The 21,237-nt window shown below is 42.6% G+C and overlaps 1 protein-coding gene across 1 annotated transcript in view; it reads right to left on the reverse strand.

Annotated features, from left to right (window-relative positions):
- The window catches only part of GRIN3A (glutamate ionotropic receptor NMDA type subunit 3A), a 92,578-nt gene that overhangs the window by 56,101 nt on the left and 15,240 nt on the right, over positions 1–21,237 (reverse strand). The window contains exon 3 of the mRNA XM_077816495.1: positions 5,793–6,394. Coding sequence (XP_077672621.1) covers positions 5,793–6,394 — 602 coding nt within the window. The remainder of the gene's footprint in view (positions 1–5,792; positions 6,395–21,237) is intronic.

Consider the following 21,237-nt stretch of genomic DNA (forward strand, 5'->3'; position numbering starts at 1 on the left):
TAGGGCATTGGTGCACGTTAGTCCCTCCTGTTCTCCGCCCGTAGCACAATAGCATAGTCTCTGGAGGGCTGTAATTCTTTGGCCTAATTCTGATTGCTGGGTTTAGTGTGCAGATGGTGGCCTCTGATATTCAGGAAGTCTGTTGGCCCCTTCTGGCCTTAAACTCTCTGACTTCATGATTTGAGAGATTTCATGACATTTAAAGGGTTGATTTCGCAACGTTATCAAGTTAATGCATTTTTTTGCCTCTGATGTCCATGGTAGATACTTTTGTCGGTGGTGGTGGTACTTTAATCCAAACATCCAAAGGGAGCCGGGCATAAATCACATTTTAACAATTTATGCTCTTATACGGTGACTTCTATGGCCATTAATCACTGCATATGCTACATGCAGCATTAATGAAGTTCAAAGTCAAGGGCCTTCATGGACATGGAAAAACTGCCTTAGTCAGAAACCTTAAGGAGAACCTAGAGCAGTTCAGCTGGTATCGGGCTCAATCTAGCAAGGCCTCCTGGGAGGTACAGAGCAAAGTCTGTAGGAGTTAAGTGTTCAGCATCTTGCAAGCATCTGGCTTATAAAAAGCGGTTCTATTTACATGGGTCCCTATCAATAACATTTCTGTACAGGCTGCTGGCAGGCATGTACAGAGAGTGGGTAGTTTACCCAGGCTTGTGGACATGAAGGGTCAGATCCTCAGATGGGGTAAATCAACACAGCTTCAATTTACACTAGCTGAGGATCTGGCCCTAAGATGAGGCTGTGTGAACTGTATGAAGGTTTGGTTAGTGTCTGTAATGCCGGCAGACAAAATGCCAGCTCATGCCCAGGCCCTTAGGCGTCAGCTGACCACTGACCAAGACATACCTGACTTAGTCTGGCTCCCTTGTGTATTATTATTATTAGCATAGACGTTAAGATTAAAAGACTGTATTTAGCGTTTATGGAATACTTATAGGATGCTGCATGTAAAATTTCACTTATCTGTACCCCATGTTATATGGTGATATGAAGCGTTTGCATTGCAATCCTCTGTAACTGTGTAAAGTTACTAAAGAGGAAAGATGAGTTAATATACATAAAAATCCTGGCTTCTGACAGAAGGTGTTAGGTCCGGCTCACCAAGAAGGCCCATTGAAACCAAACGGGCCACTGTGGAACATCAAAGAATGAAGACTTTGCTAATTGCGCTCTCCCGCCACCCTCCGCCACATGAAGAAGAGACGTGTGTGTGAACTCATCCCAACAGTTTGAACTTATGGATTTTTATTCTCTTCTTCCTAAACAAGAAACTGCATCTTTATGCTGCTTGGACTCTGAGGGGCAAGGATCACTAAGCATAAGCAAAAGATCCCTAGCGCTTGGCCTGAGTTAGTCCTAAGGAAAATACAGAGCTCTTTCTAGTTAATAAACCCTGACACAGTTTGTTATAGGATTGGCTACAAGTGTTATCTTCAGTGTGAGATCTAAAGTGCAATTGATGTGGGGTAAGTGGGGTAAGTCTTCTGGGACTGAGAGTAACCTGAATGTTGTGCTTTTTCGGCATAAGGGACCATCTGTCTCCAAGGCAGGCTTCCCTGGGTATCAAGATAGATCGGACTGCCCAAGGGGACTGTTCGTGACTCCGTGTTAAGGCTGTTATAGTACCTGAGGAGTTTATACTTGGTTGGTGAAATCAAAGTACAGATCTCGCAGCTAGTTTGTGTTCTGTTTCTTAACAGTCTGCTCTGAAGCTGCTACTCGTGCTCTTGACCCACTGCCAGACAGCTAGACACAGTCATTCCATTGTCATTCTAAATTTAACAATGGAAATGAGTTCAAAGGGTGATGAATCATAGAATCATAGAATATCAGGGTTGGAAGGGACCCCTGAAGGTCATCTAGTCCAACCCCCTGCTCGAAGCAGGACCAATTCCCAGTTAAATCAGCAAGATGCTTGATGATAAATCAGCAAGATGCTTGCTCTTTCCTGTTGCATTCTGTTTTTCATGTTCATTCTTCGGCAGAGGCACTAAAGCTCTCATAACATACCCTAGAAGACCTATGTTTGTAGTATTTGGATAACAATTTAATTAAAATAGTCTCATCTATTTTCTTTAACTTGATTACATTCTTGCAAAGTTTAGTAAGGGCCAAGAACCAGAGCAGGGAGCAAATCAAAACACAGGCTGCTGAAATTGCCCAAGAAGCACAGTTAAAGCTTTAATTCACAGGCTAGATGAGGCTTTAAAATCCTAATGCCTTATTCCTATAACAAGGGTGCTCACAAGAGGAAAAATTCACTCAGCAGGAATTCACTCTCATCATAAGGAAATTGCAAAAGCCTAGCCCCAAAGCCTAGGGGGAAGTTCTGCACGTTATCTGAGGGCCAGATCCTTCTTTCATTAAAAAGCGAAAATATTGTAGGCCACATGTTAAAACTTGGATGCCTACAGTGGAGGCCCAAATTCTGCATTTGGGTGCTACAATGGGCATTTAAATGTCCAACTATCCACTGACTGTGTTCAGTAATGATCTGAGAGCCCAGGCTTTACGAGCTTGTCTTTGCTGAGCTCTGTAGAACTATACCTAATGGTTAGAGATATAGACCCTTATCCTACAATGAGCATCTGTACGGGTGTAGGGTTCTATCCTCATAGAGCTCATTGCAGGTTTGGGGCCATACATGGAGACAGACAAGGGAAAAGCAGAAAGTTGCCAGTAGTTGCTGTATGTTGAAATACCAAAGCAGGTGGTCCGGTCCTGTAATGTGATCCGCACGGGAAGTCTGCTTCACCCATGTGGAACCCCATTAACTTTATTGGGGCTTCATGCAAACAGCAATTTGTCAATGCAGATCACAATGCGGGATCGGGACCTAAGAATATCTTGTCCCGTTGATTAATGCATTCTTATGACAGCAGCTGTATGTGCAAATGCCTGCCATCAAATAGCTATTTGGAATGCATCTGCTCTCCGTTTCATGTGCTGTGAAATTGGGTTTGCTTTCCCAAGATGCGCAGTTAAGAGCACAACTGCAACTGTTGTCATAAGACTATTTAGATTTCCAAAGAGGGAAAAGAAAGGACATTAATAAACGTGCAGTAATGTAGCATAAAGCTTGTGCGTTTCTTACAGGCCTGGCTTTCTTCATTTAGTCATCAACTTGATCCTCTGCATGTCTCCTTCAACAGTTAAATTAGTCAGCCATTTGGTACCTTGACATGTCCTCCTGCTGTGGTGGTATTTCTCAAAGAGTTAAAAGATTCAGTGAATTATTTTGGAACTATTTCCATGGGTGCTTTTTGAATGGAATGAAATTAATCTCACAACCCAATGGATCACCACAGTGTCGTTCTGAAGCCCAAATCAACATCTGTTCTCATGACTAAGGTATGTCTATACAGCAAAAGCTTACATGAGCCACCTACTCAAACTACAGTAGTTTGAATCCAGCTAGCATGGGTTCCCATAGCAGCGAAGACAGAACAGTGTGGGCAGTCTTCGCTGCTATTGTTACTCATGCTAGCAGGATTCTAGCTAGTTTGGGTGATTTGTTCATGCACTGTTATTGCTGTGGAGACATACCCTTATTTTACTTAGCTGAAACAACTTTCTTGTGAGCCTTAAATTAATGATGGAGGTTGTCATAAATATAAAGGGAAGGGTAAACACCTTTAAATCCCTCCTGGCCAGAGGAAAAACCCTTTCACAGGTTTGAAAAACCCTTTCACCTGTAAAGGGTTAAGAAGTTAAAGGTAACCTTGCTGGCACCTGACCAAAATGGCCAATGAGGAGACAAGATACTTTCAAAGCTGGAGTGGGGAGAAACAAAGGTTCTCTCTGTCTGTGTGATGTTTTTGCCGGGACCAGAGCAGGAATGCAGGTCAGAACTCCTGTAAAGAGTCAGTAAGCAATCTAGTTAGATATGCATTAGATTCTGTTTTGTTTAAATGGCTGATAAAATAAGTTGTGCTGAATGGAATGTATATTCCTGTTTTTGTATTTTTTTGTAACTTAAGGTTTTGCCTAGAGGGATTCTCTATGTTTTGAATCTGATTACCCTGTAAGGTATTTACCACCCTGATTTTACAGAGGTGATTCTTTTACTTTTTCTTTAATTAAAATTCTTCTTTTAAGAATCTGATTGCTTTTTTCATTGTTCTTAAGATCCAAGGGTTTGGGTCTGTGTTCACCTGTGCAAACTGGTTAGGATTTTTATCAAGCCTTCCCCAGGAAAGGGGGTGTAGTGCTTGGGGGGATATTTTTTGGGGGGAGACATTTCCAAGTGGGCACTTCCCCTGTTCTTTGTGTAACACTTTGGTGGTCGCAGCTTTTAACCTAAGCTGGCAAGAATAAGCTTAAGGGGTCTTTCATGCAGGTCCCCACATCTGTACCCTAGAGTTCAGAGTGGGGAAGGAACCTTGACAGGGGTTGATGAAGGAAACATTTTTTGTCCTAACTGGGTGAGAGATTCATCACATCATTATTGTGAAGAGAGGATAGATACCGTCCAAAAGGAACTGTGAACATTCACACCAAAAACACAATGGATTTGCACCTGAATCCTGAAAAAAAGTCTACTGTGTAGAAGGCAGGTGAAGTGCAGTTAAAAAAAAAAAACGATTAACAACCACAAGAAGAAGGGAGAGAAAAAAAAAAAAGCCCATCCATGCATGTATGTGATTCTATCTCACAATAATGGGATGCTATCGGCAGAGAAATCTACAGCAAATATTACCCAGGCAGATAGACAGACCACGTCCTCTTTTGGTGACCCCTCTTTTCCTTCCACTGTCCACTCACTCACCAAACAACTAGAGATGAATTTCCAGGGTAGAATTTTTGCAGTGATTGCGCAGTGTGCAGCATTTTACAAGGCTAGCCTTAAGCACCAGCAAGATGACAGATTGCTTGGCAGGAGGGTGAGGGCTCTGCATTTTTGGAAATTCTACACAGTTTCATTAACTCTCAGCCAAATCTCCCTCTAGCCTGCACCAGAGAAAGGGGTGGCACTCAAGATGCATTTCTCTGTCTGTCTGACCTGCTCCTCCCACTCACATACTCACCCCAGCAGGGGAACTGAAAGGAAAGACCTGTTTTCCACCCTGAGACCCATTCTGGCTTTGGGAATATTATCATAGAATCATAGAATATCAGGGTTGGAAGGGACCTCAGGAGGTCATCTAGTCCAACCCCCTGCTCAAAGTAGGACCAATCTCCAACTAAATCATCCCAGCCAGGGCTTTGTCAAGCCTGACCTTAAAAATATCTAAGGAAGGAGATTCCACCCCCTCCCTAGGTAATGCATTCCAGTGTTTCACCACCCTCCTAGTGAAAAAGTTTTTCCTAATATCCAACCTAAATCTCCCCCACTGCAACTTGAGACCAATATTCTTGGCCTGTTTTTTTTTGTTTGTTTTTTGCCCCCCTCTGGCATCCTGGATCCCCTGAAAATATGAGGCTGGTTCTGACTTTTTTTCCATCATACACGATTGTAAATTTGCATTCCTATTACAACTTGACCTGAAAACTGGCTTGTGTATAAGACTCTGATATCTTTACTCACACTGTGGTCCCAACCACTTCAATGGGACTATTCATGAGGCGAGTGGCTACTCATCCTGAGTAATGGAATCACAATCTAGCAAGTGATTAAGCACAGTGAAATACCAACTGCCGAATATAAACGTAAGACCAAGCAGTGAATAGTGTTGAGTTAACTAAATGGTTCAAAGATGGAAAAAAATGGAGATTTCATTTTATACTCACAAAATAGACTTTAGGGGAAAAAATAAAAAGGAAGAACTTACTTTGATAAATATTGTCCTGAAGTGAGATTTGTTTCCTCTATGTCCATGCAATTTGTCGTACTTGGAATAAGTGCTAGCTCTGGTTGGATCAATGTAGCTGTTGCCACAGCTCTTGCTACTAGCTCCATCGCGTCCTGGACGTAATGCTCAAAAATGGACTGTGTCGTTTTGCCATGAGCTATGAGACCCAACGGTAAACCCTCTGTTCTCAGTTCTTCCACATTTTGTGAATCCCCAAGAATCCAGTGAAGTTCAGGAGGCATCACGCCAAACTGGGTGGTTATTTCAAAAATCCTCCTTGTCTTTTCCATGTCACAGCCAAACATGACCATGGTTGATATTGTGTCTTTAATGCTCTCTAGGTGAACTTGTAAGTAGTTCAGAAGGTCACTAGTTGAAGTGAGATTTGTGGTAATATTTATAATGGATGCCATGTGGAACTTGGAACTCTGTTGTGTGAGGAAGAGAAAATCTGATATATTCCACTCTTGGCATAACATCAAGCTGAAATTGTACCAGTTGTTCATTTTCAGGATTGAGAAAGTGACGTCCGCATCAGAGCTTAATGGATTTTCTAAACTCAGTTGTAGGTGAAGGGGATTCTGTATTTAAAGATATGAAAGATATTGATTAGAAAAGGTGGATCAGAAACGTATGATGTTTCTTCCTCTCTCAAGTATGATTTGGCCTACAGTATGTCTGTATGTGTGTAAATATGTGTGTGTGTGAATTAAGTGCACTGGAATCAATTCTGACTTCCCATTCAGTTTTGAACAGCTTTATTGGGGGAACTACTGGGTCTAAATCAGTGTAGCATCTGGAGTATATCTTTGATCCAAAAATACACACAATAAAAAATAAACTAGTGAGAGTTTATGGAACACTGTCACTTTATTTAATTTGATCCTAATGTCATATGTTGAAGAATAAATGAAAGACCCCAAGTTATTGCTCCCCATCTCTATCCTATGATGCAGGCCAGATCCCCAGCTGCTCTAAACTGGTGTAGTCCCAGCTGAGGATCTGGTATAAATCAGTTAAGCTTCACTGAAGTTAATGCAAACTCATGAGTTAGGTTAGAAGAATACCACAATTAAAAATGTTTTCAGCTCTTTTTGTTATCTCTTGGTTTTGGTATGCAGGGCCTCTTTTACGTAGACACATGAATAAACCAAATAAATAGATCATGGCACACAATCGATACTCATCTTATACTAGCAATAAGACATTATACGACTGACTGATAAAGGAGAAACTACCAAATTAACAAGAATATGACATTAATGAATCCCACACCACAGAGCTATTGTCTATTGATCATAAGGCTTTTGATTAACATGGAAAACAAAAAATCCTGTGTAATCATTTGGGATAGGTGAACTGCTTCAAATAAAGTACTGTCCTTAAACTTAAGCTCAAACTGAATGCAAGCTAAACCTTTTCTGAGGCTCTGAAATGACTGGATAAGTGTTTTTTCGTCTTCAGTTTCTGCCTGCCTTTGCAAATGGAAGGGCCAGTATCCCATGAGAACAGCTGTTCTCAGATTATTTCTATCCAGGATCAGAAGTGGAGGTGCCAGAAATTTCACAAGACAGACTGTTCTCATGAGCTTTTCAGCTAGATTTTGCAGACTATAAATTTTAGAGATGCACGGATAGTTATCTGAGACATATGCATATTGAGAATTTTTCAAGAAATTCACCAATTTAAATGAAAAATGAAAATTCCACATTTATAAATAACACAACAGTGCATGAATTGTACTGGAATATAGCATGCCTAGGGACAGTTGGTAGCATAAAGCTGAAACCCAAGTGTTGTAATTATTACAGTATAATACACTGACTGAAACATGGTGTTGCTTATATAAAATGAAGTTATCAGACCTGTAATAAATTAAGTGCTAAATATAGATAAACCCGCCAAAGTTGCAGTTTGATCCTGTTCCTCCCATTGAAGGGTTTATATGATGGGATTACCTGCAGGAGCAGGGACTGGATTCAATGACCCAGGAGGTCCCTTCTCATCCTTTGGCCATTAAATTCAGAGGGAGAATGATTGAGCGCTTATTATGACCATCTCTTGCCTTTTGAGTAGCCTATGGGGAATGAGATTGATGGGCTCAGTCCAATCCTTACACAAGTTAGCCACACAAGTTAGCCTCCTTAGTTACCCATCCACTCCCAGTCTTAAAAAAACAGTTACCCATCCACTCCCAGTCTTAAAAAAACAGTTGGAGAACACTTCAATCTCTCTGGTCACTTGATTACAGACCTAAAAGTGGTAATTCTTCAAGAAAAAAAACTTCAAAACAGACTCCAACGAGACACTGCTGAATTGCAATTAATTTGCAAACTGGATACAATTAATTTAGGCTTGAATAGAGACTGGGAGTGGATGGGTCATTACACAAAGTAAAACTATTTCCCCATGTTTTTCTCCCCTCCCCCGCTGTTCTTCAGATGTTCTTGTCAACTGCTGGAAATGGCCCACCTTGATTATCACTGCAAAAGGTACCCCCCACCCCACTCTCCTGCTGGTAATAGCTCGCCTTAAGTAATCACTCTCGTTACAGTGTGTATGGTCACACCCATTGTTTCATGTTCTCTGTGTATATAAATCTCCCCACTGTATTTTCCACTGAATGCATCCGATGAAGTGAGCTGTAGCTCACGAAAGCTTATGCTCAAATAAATTTGTTAGTCTGTATTCACAAAAAGAAAAGGAGTACTTGTGGCACCTTAGAGACTAACACGGCTGCTACTCTGAAATCTTTCTCCACTGACTTCAGCGGTGCTGAAACCTTGATCCATTACATTTTTATAAAAAACAGTCATCATCTACACACGGACAGCAGTCACTTTCAGGTACTAATTTCTTGTCATAATTAAATGGTTTTAAATAGTGAAAGTTGGAGAGGGAGTCCCTTCCAAATCCGGGGTTTTAAAATGCAGCAGGTTTTTGTGCCAGAAAGATTCAAGAGAAAATCAGAAATCACAGAAGCTATTCTGATATGGAACTAAATCAGCTTGTCTGATTTTTCTATCAAAACCTTTTTCAAAAAAATGTTCCCAGCCCTGAGATCAACCCTTAGTTCAATTTACTATTTGCAGTGTAAAGTTTCTCATTTCCTTTTCACTTGAAAGCACTTGAGTCTGACCTCAGGCACATACAATGGTAAATCTATATTTCCAAAATGTGGGCTGGAACATGCATTTGAATATTTAACTGTGAAAGTGTTGTTTAACTGACAGATCCTCTTAACGGTCCCGATTCAATAGAGGACTTTAGCACTTGCTTAGTAGCCTTAATGCGGGTGTAAATCACACTGACTTCGATGGAACTGACACCTGGGTTTAAAGTAAAGCATGTGCTGAGGTGCTTTGCTGAATCAGGGCCAAAAATCACATTAGGATAGGTATAACAATCTAACATGTCTGTGCATGAAGTTGCAGACAATGTTTAATGAGTTGGCCCTAAGTGGGACAGGAGGTCATCTAGTCCAACCCCCTGCTCAAAGCAGGACCAATCCCAAATTTTTGCCCCAGACTCCTAAATGACCTGCTCAGGGATTGAACTCACAACCCTGGGTTTAGCAGGCCAATGCTCAAACCACTGAGCTATCCCTCCCACAAGAGTATCAGGTCTAAGTACTGGTTATTGTTTACTACTCTCTTTAATAAGGAACAAAAATAATTTTGAGGGGTACTTATTGCAACCCTTATTCCAGAATTTTACCGGAACAATGATGGCACATGAAATTCCGCAATGGAGAGCTCTCTGCCCAAATGTGGTTTTACACCTCTTTTGGCTAAGTCTGAGGCCTGCACGTGAATACCATCATGGACTTTGGGCAGTTACATAGGGCTTTGTCTTACCACCAACCTGCAATGGCCCTAGGGTGGGAAACTTTTCTTCTAGTTGAGATAACTGATGGCCAGCTCTGTTTTGGTGTTGTCACTCATCTGAAAAGAACCCTGCCTCTCCTCCTGGCATTGCCTCCCCTTAGGACACTCCTACATACCATCACTACTCCAGAAGGGGAGCAGAGTCTCTGGGAATGGGGTGGGACTGCATTGTAGATGTTTGAAGGCTGCTTCCAAGTTTCCCCACAAGACTTAATTTTTCTTCCACAACTGGAGGCCCAGCTGGGCCATAGGGGTCCTGAAGGGTTAGTTCTATATTGGAGGCGTGGCCAGGATTTGGGATATTGGCGTAATGTAGCATGTTTTTAAATTCAGTGGTTTTGTAGAATGCTCACTCTTTGAAATGATGAATCAACAAATTATTGCCTGGAAATGAAGAACTGTTGAGAAAGAATCACTTATGTAGTGATTGACATTGAGGCTGGATAATTTCATGACCAAGCCTTTTACCAAATGAAATAATATTTCAGACACACACATATATAAAATTGTATCCGTGAGTAGCAGATTTATTAAATTACTGGAGTGTATTGAACGATGTTCAAGCCATCATTATAAAAGTTCTGAGGAAAAACGCTTCCCTATTTATCTCAAATTGGAAATTATTAAAAATGTGATTGTTCCAATTAAGCTGCCTAATCTATAAATTAAAATGCAGATGGCCACTCAATTAGTCTGTTCCAGTTTGGCTTGAAACTATAATTAAAGATCATATAACTCACACTGCAACTTGTTTTATTGCACCAAAAAGAATTAAACCTCATCTATGTATATCCTAAGTATTTGGTCTCTCTTTTTAATAACGTACTTGCATTATCGTACAGCCTGATGATTAGCAATTTTTTTAAAAAAAATTTTATTAGCACTTGATTTTCATCAAACTCCATTAGCCTTTGTTTTTGTTGAACATGGAAAGTCAGATCCTCAGCAGGTGTAAACAAGCATAAATCCAATGATTTCATTGTATACCAGCTGAGGATCTGACCCGGAATTTTAAGTTTCTTTCTAAATGGATCCTGGTCCATAGGACATTAGAGTCCATGGGAGTCTTTCCACTGACTTCAGTGGACTGTGGAACAGGCCATTGAGTCTGATGAAATATTAATATTAACTTTTGTATGATCTGTGGTGTCTTTCAGTTTCCTAGATCAGAGGACACATTTGGCAAGTCCCTTTTTATCACTTAGCTTCTCACAACAAGTACAGTTTTATTGGCTTGTATTCATTGCCCTACTACTTGAGATAAGAACTGCTGGTTCATTTAACAAATGAAACCTTATTTGCATTTCATTAAAATCAGACTTGGTAACATTTGCTGAGTCTCCATTTCAGTTTTCTTCTAGACCAGATCCTCAGCTGATGTAAATCTTTCCAGCTCCAATGAATTCCATGGAGCAAGGCTGATTTCCATTACCTGAGGATCTGGTCCTTTATCTGTTCCACAAAGTCTGCAACACTGATTAGGCATTGTTGCAGAGGCATTTTATGTTACATTATTACAGTTTCATTAGTATAATTAAAAGTACATATGCTAACACTCTTTTGCTAAGTAGGTGTAAAAGTAAGTGATGCATGGCAGCTATTGTTCTCTAGTGATTCTCTGGGGCTGAGGTAGTGCTCAAATATGCATTTGCTCAGGGGAACATAGTTATAAATTGACTTCAATGGGAATCCCACACATGAGGAAAAATGTACCTCACAGAGTTCAAAGCACCCCTGGGGTCTCGCACCTCAGGAGTGACTCCGAAATGGCCATTGTGAGCAAGGAAAGGCAGTTGTTTCCACAACCTGAGAAGCGTTGTATTCTATAGTTGAATTTACAAAGTTGAAGCCACGTTACCTGAAAGTTAATGACCCACACATTACATGATTGCACAGTGCCACATGGCCAAGAGTCATTATTTTCATTAGTGGGACCTGTTTTGAAATGTCCCTTTAATTAACGTAGGAAGTAGAGCTGCTCAGACAAATTCTGGAGAAACATTTGTTCACTGGAAGGTACCAGTTTGTTGGAAGTAAAACATTTCACAGAGATGGTTTGATTTTGGCAAAGTTCAGACGGAACCCAGGCAGGGTTTTCATTGGGAACCTGCCTGCTTTCCTGCCAGCTCACCCACACGGTGGCCCATGTGGTGGGATGCTGAGGAGCTGGGCTTCTAGGCTTGTGGCTTCTCAGTAGTCTGGGCTTCTTGGGCTTCCAGGACCGATGGTCCCAGGGCAGTCCACCAGGTGAACTGGCCCAGAACCAGGGCTCTATTCCCCTTCTCTCCGAATTAGAACTTTTTAAATATCAAAATCCTCCACAAAATGGAATGACCTTTCTCTGCCCAACTCTAGCAGTAAGATTTTGGTGTCAAAGCAAATGTATGTGTAAAATGGTTGCATCCTGTGGAAAGTTTTATGAATCTGGAATCTTTGCAAGGTTCATCCTCCAGTTTCCTTCAGTTTCCTGAGAGGAGGGATTTGGAGGCAGGTGTGCAAAAGAGGAAGGGAACATACCATCTCCCATGAGCCCTGGAATGGCATGCTGGGTAGGATCCTCAGTGTTATACTTTGTACATCCTTCCACCTTCCAGCAAGGCTTCTGCAGGAGCTGTGCTGCAGGTCGTCAAGCACCCGCACAAACTCTCCTCTCTGGTGGGCAGGTGGGGCTGGGGTCTGAGCTAATCTTGCTTTAGGGCCCAATCCAATTTACAGGGCCATGGAAAGACTCCCTTTGACTTTGGGGCCTTGTCCAACTCCCATTGAAGTAGCCTTTAGGCCCTACTCCAGCAAACCACTTAAGTCCTGTTTAACTTCAGTATCTATACTTTTAATTACACTATAGCCTGTAGCCTGTAGCCTGTACACTGTAGCCTGATGTTCTTTTGCTAACTAGGTGTAAACGATGCACAGCAAATATTATTCTCTTTCAATTCTCTGGGGCTCGGAAGAGGGATCCCTGGGCCTACTCATATGCTTAAAGTTAAGCCCTTTGCATGATCAGGATGTAACTTAGGCAAGACTGTGCGCTGGATACCCACCACCGAAGAAGCGGGGAGAGCAGCCACTCCCTGTCTGTCCTGGTGATATACACTTGTGAGACTAAGAGCATAAATTAGCCCAGTGTGTGGAGCAATCAAGATCTCAAAAATAATGGCTGAAAATATTTGTTAAAGGCATTTTTAAAGCTTCTGAGAGAAGGTAATTTAGACTAGTTAAAGTTCCTGTGATCCTTGCATCAAAAGGAGTTTGTCAATTGGCCAAGCAGCACATGTAAACAGATCTTAACAGGATATTTACTGTTTATTTAAAAAAGATAACACAACAACCTCATATCTTGGACTAATTAGGGCTAGTCTGAATTCATCTCGAAAATGATTTCTCCTTGCACCAAACTGTTATCTTGCCTAAGGGCTGCTCAGGAGTGCTAGACTACACACAAATGCACCAAACTAATCTGAATATGTAAAGCTCCACACAAGGTCAAACAACCTGCCAAAAATATGAACAATCAGCCATTTTTGGAAAGTTAGATCCATTATTTATCCACATTGCCACTTCCAAAACTTCAAGGTGTTCTTTGTTCAGGAAAGACTTTTAAACGTTATTGACAGAGGGAAATTTCATAAAGATACCATGAGACATATCTATTCTTCCCCAATATAGGCCATGACAATTAACAAACAGTAGATTTATTGTTTAAGTGTATTTTAAATCTCCCTTGCACAAAGTGATTCTCATGTGTGGAAAGTGAGTGCCAAGTGCTACAATATTAGAACATTACAATCTTGCACAGCAAGTGAAAGGCTGAGGAGAATTAGGCTGTTTGTATTTATGTTTCAATCAATTATTTATCTGGAGAGGGGGTGCGGAGAGCCATTAAACCAAACTGTAAACCTTGTATATGATGGAAACCACTTCAAGCCAGGGTGTTCAAGCACCTATGGGGAACAGGAGTCTTACAGGGGCAGCAGTGTGACAGAAGGGAACAATTTGGGTCTTAGTCTAAGACCTTCCCCAGACCACTAAGCCAGCAAGACATTTGCTCCCTGTGCGCAATATGCTGCTGCAATCACAGCAGTGCTTTTGGGACACTCGGGGAGCCTGTGATACAGGCAGTAATTGCATCCGCCAGGCTGAGAGATGTCAGAGCCTGACTGCCGGAGACAGCGCGAATGATGGGGAGATAATTTCCAACGTCGATTAACAAACTGTTGGGCAAGTCCTATCCGGCCCTTCCAGCGTGTGGAATGCCCATGGAAGTTGGTGGGAGTTTAATGGGTGCCGGGATGGCAGGACTGACTTAAGTTGTTGTAAAGAAACGATGACGGCTCTTTAGAAGGGCCAAAGAGGCAGCCTTTGTGCTGAGTCCTGCAGGTGTAGGTGGGGAAGGAATCGACCTCCCCACGGTGGGGAGTGTCAGTAAAAGCTATTCAGCAGCCATGATTGATTGCCGTCTTTGCAGCTGCTCTAATCCTCGACCCCAAATCTCTTCTGCTGGGAGGCCAAGATGAATGATCACAGGATTTGCTTCCTTACAGATCTGCTGCCTGCTCCCTGCCCCCAAATTCCTCTCCTGGGGCACAGGATGCTCCTGGGGAGAATTGTTCTACAGCATGCCACTTGGCAACATCCCCTCTTGCTGAGTTTCTCAGCCTGAAGTGCTGTAACAGTTTCATTAAAATGGACTTCCAAACCCTGCCCTGTGGCACAGCAGAACTGCATGTGCACATGGGCCTTCTGCTGGGATGCGTACGGGGTAGGGAGGAGGCAAAGGGGAGGCGATTTCCTTGCAGAATGTTACTGTTTCACAAATGCAACTAGGCCTGGGTAACCCTGCCATCTGGGTTAGCGGTTTAACCCTAGTGAGAGAAGTATTCTGGGTAAACACAAACAGCAGAAAACAAGAAACAGAAATCAGGCTGATTTCCAAGCCATTTTTGGTTATATGTGGAAAAAAGAACTCGAGAGCTTTCTCTGCCACACCCTATCCTGAGCGCTGTTGGGCTGAGATATGGCTTCACAACCAAAGGGCTTTATCTCGCTATTTCAGCATAAAGAAAAGGAGGACTTGTGGCACCTTAGAGACTAACCAATTGATTTGAGCATAAGCTTTCGTGAGCTACAGCAAAGTGAGCTGTAGTGGTTAGTCTCTAAGGTGCCACAAGTCCTCCTTTTCCTTTTGCGAATACAGACTACGACGGCTGTTACTCTGAAACTTACCTCACTATATTGACCATTGCCTTGGAGCCGTTCCGCCTTGTGCTGTGAATTCAGTAGAATCAAGCCAGGTCACTGGAGTCAGGGCTACTTAGGTGCTACCAGGGCTGGTGGCACCTGTGTTGCTCGTTCAGTGCTGAATCAACGTTTTAAAATGATGTTTGGGGTGACAGTACAGGAGGGCCCTGCCACAGGCATCCCCTTTCACCTGAGATGTAAAAACACGGTCCTAACCACTGGTGCTCGTCGGAAATCCCACGGCAATTTCTACAAGAGTTTGAGGTGCTGCTGACCTCAATGTCTCGGCCAAATTGCAGCTGGGACGCCGCCTACCGAAATCCAACTGGATGTTACATGGATATGACACTTCACTTCTAGTCCTAAAGCAGTGCACAATATTGCTGCGTGCAGTGAAACACAGTGTGCACACACTGTATGCAGCGAAAGAAATGGAAGAAATGAGTCCCACCCTAGACGGCTTGTGTCCACACTGTCTCTTTTCGAAGCCCAGTGTTCTAATGGCATTATACGGGCATTCTATACTGGATGAATTTTGCCTTCAGGTGGATTTCATTTTACATGAATATCACATACAGAAAGAAACTAAATTAAAAAAAAATATTAAGCTTGCAAAGTCTGATCTGTTAGCTCTCCAGTGAGTGCAGGGCAGTTGAAGCTAGCAGTTCATCTTTTTGAGGATACACGTTTAAATCATGACAATAAGGTGTGATACAGCAGGGCCAGGGAGCCATGGGAGAGTGGTCCTATTGAAATTCCAGGGGAAGTGGGAGGGCATAAGCCCACCCATGGCTAAAGGATCCTCCTGCAGCCTTTGGGGAGGATCCACTGAGCCCAGGAACTCAACTGATTACAGGGGACAACAAAAAAGAAAACAAGGGCAGGTGTAAAGGTCAAAGATCCAAAACTAGGGAACCGGAAGGGGACACCGAGCAGAGGACCCCGGACAGCACCCACTGCTCCTTAAAGAGTGGTTGAGGGGAGGTATATAAACCCTAGGCTGATCAAGGCCTGGTTCCCTGCAGACTAGAGAGAGGTTACTACAGGTCAAATGGAGTACCTGCAGCCAATTAAGGCCCAGTCAGAGACCTAATAAAAAACCCCTGCTTCTGTCAGATAGTGGGGGGGAGAGATGACTAGAGTTTGGAGGGGTATTGCTGTGAACTGGCAGACCAGAGGACTAGAGAAAAGGAGACCCTTGCCAAGTAAAGCAGCATCGAGGACTGAGGATAACCCTACCCAAGAGGGAAGAGGGTAAGAAGCCTGTGGAGAGGAAGAGGCTGTGACTCAGGGTAGGGAGCGGACCCTGACCCCTTCCCTGCTTTCCTCCTCTTCCTCTGTCCTGGGACACTAGCGGAGCCCTCGGTGCCCAAGAACAGGGACATGGCGTGGTGCCCCGACTCACCACACCAAGAAAAAGCGCAGGACCCACCACAGTAGTGTCAGCCATTTGCCACAGAGGTTAACACTATGTTAGTATAGTTGGCATAAAATCAGGAACAATGGTTAAAATCACAGCTAGAAGTTTTTATTTAAGACGCTAAGGATTTAATTAGATGGCTGGGAAATTAGAAACAAGAGTTACAGTTGGCTGGGGGAGGAAAGTCCAAATGCTTGAAACATCAACTTTAAAAACCAAGTGACACGGATTTTAAAAATGAATGGCTCAAGGACTGTCCCTAGGAAAATCCCAGTAGTTAATCTAGCCTCATCTCCTTCATAAACTGCTTTTGCATCATTTATAGCTAAAAAGTGTGCGTCCCATTTTGAGTCTTTCACAAGGGCAAAATAAGCACCAGGCTGGAAAACTCAGGGATCTCGCCTGTGCCCTGGCTGAGTAACTGGGCTGTGCAATGAGGAAAAAGGAATTATCTGCCCACGGGAAGAGAGTGACTCTAGAGCTGATCCATGGCTGCCACTGCCACCCACTTATAAGGGCAGAATTTCACCCCTTCTTTCACTGTAACCCTCAGGGACTGTTGTGACATTCAGCAAAGAACCAGAACATTGTTAGCTTCCATCCTTAAAACCAGAGCAACACGGATCTTGCCAGAAATGACGTGACAAATATGACCCTTCCTTTCACAAACACATGTTCTACGACCCCCCCAAGAACATCGAGCAGTGCAGGGACTCGAACATTACTAAATAAAGTCAAACAATTCATACGCTGAGCTACTAGCACTGACATTTCGTTCCGAAGGGCCATTAGATGGCACTCTGTGCCTGCTTCAAAGAGCCACCAGAGCGATATCAACTGTCCAGCCTCTCTCCTCTTCTAATTTCCAGTGCACTCCTTGCGATACATGTATGTGCCGTTCCTGGAAGTCTCTTTATTGTTCTATTTTACAGTATTCAAATTCTTCCATTTCAGCTAACCCCAAACTTATTTTGGCAACAGGATTTATTAAAACCGAATCCTATTTCTTACTCCATCTTCAGAGTCCCACTCCTACAACTTTTACTCAGCTGAGCATTTCTTGTTGATATAAATAACCCCATCAGCTTCAATTAGGCTACTTTCTTGAGGGTGAGATTGCTCGTATGAGGAAAGGTTGCAGGATCTGTTCCTCTGAATACAATTAATTACTTAGGGATAGAAAATAATTGCCTTCAGTCTCTCACCTTATTCCTCAAAGAGCTCGATCTGGCTATATGGATCACAGAATCATAGAATATTAGGGTTGGAAGAGACCTCAGGAGGTCATGTAGTCCAACCCCCTGCTCAAAGCAGGACCGACCCCAACTAAATCATCCCAGCCAGGGCTTTGTCAAGCCGGGCCGTAAAAACCTCTAAGCATGGAGATTCCACCACCTCCCTAGGGAACTCATTCCAGTGCTTCACCAGCCTCCTAGTGAAACAGTTTTTCCTAATATCCAACCTAAACTTCCCTACTGCAACTTGAGACCAGTGCTCCTTGTTCTATATGTTGTATTCATCAGCTACGTGGCCTAGGACTTATAACCTATAAATAAGATAATCAAACCTTTAAATATTTCAGTGCAGGCTGGTAATTTATATTCACCTTTTAATTTTTAATCACCATTCACAAGTTTTTCTGACGTAGGCCCAAATTAATTCACTATTATAGAAACACGAGGCAACACAATATCAGCACATTTGAATATTTGTGAGTTAGATGATTTTTAGTAATGTTTGGAACTTGCTTTGGGATAGGGCTGGAATGTCAGACACACAATCAGGGCATGACTCTGTCAAAGAGAGTTTTGCCTCTGTCAAGACAAGAGGACTAGAGCCCTGAGCATGTTACAAGGGCACAGTCTTCAATAAGAACATATCAAAAACCGAGAGGCTGTGCTCAGCAGCATTGTAATGATGATGTTCTAGGACTGTACTCATATACAGGAGAGAGGAAGATTCAAATTTCTGCTGTGCCACAGGCTTCCTGTGGAAGTAGGTCACTTAGCCTCTCTGTGCCTCAGTTCCCCATCTGTAAAATGGGGATAATAGCACTGCCTGATCTCACAGGATAAACACATTACAGAGTGTGAGGTGTTAAATAAGCACCTCAGATCATGCCTTTCATTCCAAGAATGCACACCCCTTAGTTAACAAAGTGGGGTAAATATTGTCTTCCTTTTGCAGTTGGGAGAATCAGAGGCAAGGTCAAGTGGCATGTCCTGGATCACACAACAAGTCTCTGGCAGAATGAGAAACCAACCCAGGTCTCTTAATTCCCAGTTTCCTGTTCAAACCACTAGACACACTGGCTCATTGCATAAAAAATTGCCTGAAATAAGTAGTGAGTATTTTATGGATTATTTTCAGACTAATGTAAAGGAACCGTTTGTCTAGGAAAGCGTAGCAGCAATGTTCTTTCAGCTGACATTTGTTTCAGCAGACGCTAGCGTTTTCAGTCATTTGAACGTTGTGATTTGTGAAATCAGTCTTCCTGACTAAAATATTCAGCAATGAGATTAAACAGGATTGTGTGGGGGATATCAATCAAAGATTAGCCCAAGGCTTGTGGTATATACAACTAAAAGGCTACTTCTAATGCTGTTCTAATATGCAAGAGGAAAATGTGAATTTTTAAAATTTTGTTTGGGTTAGGATCAGAACATTTCTGTTCCCATCTTAAAGGATTCTTTAAAAAGGAAAGTTATAGGACAAATGATCCACACCTACAAAAAGCCCTAGCTGGTGTAAATGGGTATCTACTTCCTGTAAGGGCCACGCATGCACCTTGTGTAGTCATTAATATCAATGCAAAGTGAGTGCAAGTTGGAGTATGAAACACAACCCTGTACGAATGGCAATGATTTATTCCCACTTGGCACTGGTGTAAATGACCGCATAAAGTGCACGGCAATGTAGAATCTGGGCCCCAGTCCTTGAAGTCAATGCAGCAGTGCTCATTCACATCTAGCCCCATGTATGTGTACGTATGTTTTACGTGACACCTGTTTTTGACCAAAGGTAAACACACCATAGTGCACTCTGGGAAGGCAAGCCCACATGGGTAGGCCCATGTATCCTCCCATCTTACATCGGTGATGATGTCTGACATGACCACTTGCAGGATGCTAGCAGCAGGAGAATGCTGGTGCTGGCCCAACAACGTTACCGCTCTATTCCTGCAGCTGCCCCTGGAGGAAGTGGAAATGGCCCCAGTATTTCTCCATAGGGAGAAGAAGCCCAGACTTTTTCCTACCAGGAGCTGTCTCCCCACCAAGACAGAACCAAGCTGAAATCTCTATAGTGAAAAATTGCCAGTGATGGACAAGGCAGCTTCCCCACACAGACTGCTTTGTGGTATGGCTGCGGCCTACTCCCTCCTCAAATACGTCCCCTCAATGCCGTTCTGCAGGTGGGAAGGGAGGACTTCCATGTGAAGCTTTTCCTCCTCAAAAATAAGCTCCTACTCAGATTAAAGAGTCTTTTAGCTTTCCCTTCCCAGGTAAAGTGAGGGGAGGGAGGAGGGACAAAGTGCAGGAGACTCGTTCATATTTAGTCAAACAAATATCGCTGTTTCAGAGGCCAGTAGCAGTAAACAAAATGGCCTGTGGGTAAAAGTAGTTCTGACCGTTGTGCATTTTGGCAAAAACCTTTGGCGCTGGGCACTATATCAAAATCTCATTAACTATTTTTGCCCTTGCTCAGTATTTTACTGATATTGCCCCCCAGCCAGCAAATAGCAGTAACCATATAAATGATGGCTTCACAATGAAAAATCGAGTTGATCTGGAAATACGGGCCTTTGCGCTGCATGTCCTTCCATGCAAAAATCTGCATTTGCTATTGCGTTATGGCTCTCTGGAAAGGAACGACTATGACAGGTTAAAAGGGACAGTCTTTATTTGTCAGTAGTTAATAAGTTAAAAGATTTAATCTTAATTTTGTGGGTACGATGTTAAAGATAGGTGGCATGCTTTAACGAAGTGAGCGTGGGAATGAGTGGTAGGGACTCTTCAATACTAGTTCCACTGCTGACCCGAACTCACTGTGTGACCTTCAGAAAGTCCCTTAACGGCTCAGTGCCTCAGTTTACCTGTATGTAAAACAATACTATATACCTTCTTCACAGGGATGCTGTGATAATTAGTTAATGATTGCAAAGCTCTTTGTAAATGCGAAGCACTATAAATGCTAAAAATGATTATGCCAAGAATACATGTCGTATTACTATTTATGTTGTGTTAAGAAAGCTGTATGAGATATTTGGTTTAGTTATAAAACCTTTCAGAGAATGGTGCTTCAAAGTCTGATTCGGCTAAACTCTGGCTACAATGAATTAAAATACTTTCAAACCACTGGGCCAAATGAATCAATGCAGGTACACCAGGGATGAGTTTGGCCACTGACTCTCCAGACTTCCTTCCTTTCTTCTAGCTAACCTAGTCTAATTCCATCCAGTACAGATAAGTACTTACATCATGCTCATCAATACAATTAGAGTTGGTGAAACTCTTCGGACTGGTTCCTTGGCATTGACTTTAATGGATCGATGATGATTTACACCAACTGAGGATCTGGCCCTTGGTTTCCAAAAATATCCATTACAAGCTTAGCACCACCTGCTGGCAATCAGCCAATACTTAAGGGCTAGGCTTAGGCACAGTTAGTGCAAGTCAATATTATTTATGTAATTATCAAGCTGAAAAATATAAAAATAGCAAATGTACACACAGCATTTGACTGGGAGGAGAGGGAGACAACACTTTGCACGTTGCTTTTCTTCTCAGATTATAAACGCTTCCAAGCAGGGGCACCATCTCTAACTCTGTACACAGCACCTTGCCCAGCTGACCTAGGATCCTGACTGGGGTCTCTGAAC

The sequence above is a fragment of the Eretmochelys imbricata genome, chromosome 5, assembly GCF_965152235.1.
Source record: "Eretmochelys imbricata isolate rEreImb1 chromosome 5, rEreImb1.hap1, whole genome shotgun sequence".
NCBI classification, from domain to species: domain Eukaryota; kingdom Metazoa; phylum Chordata; order Testudines; family Cheloniidae; genus Eretmochelys; species Eretmochelys imbricata.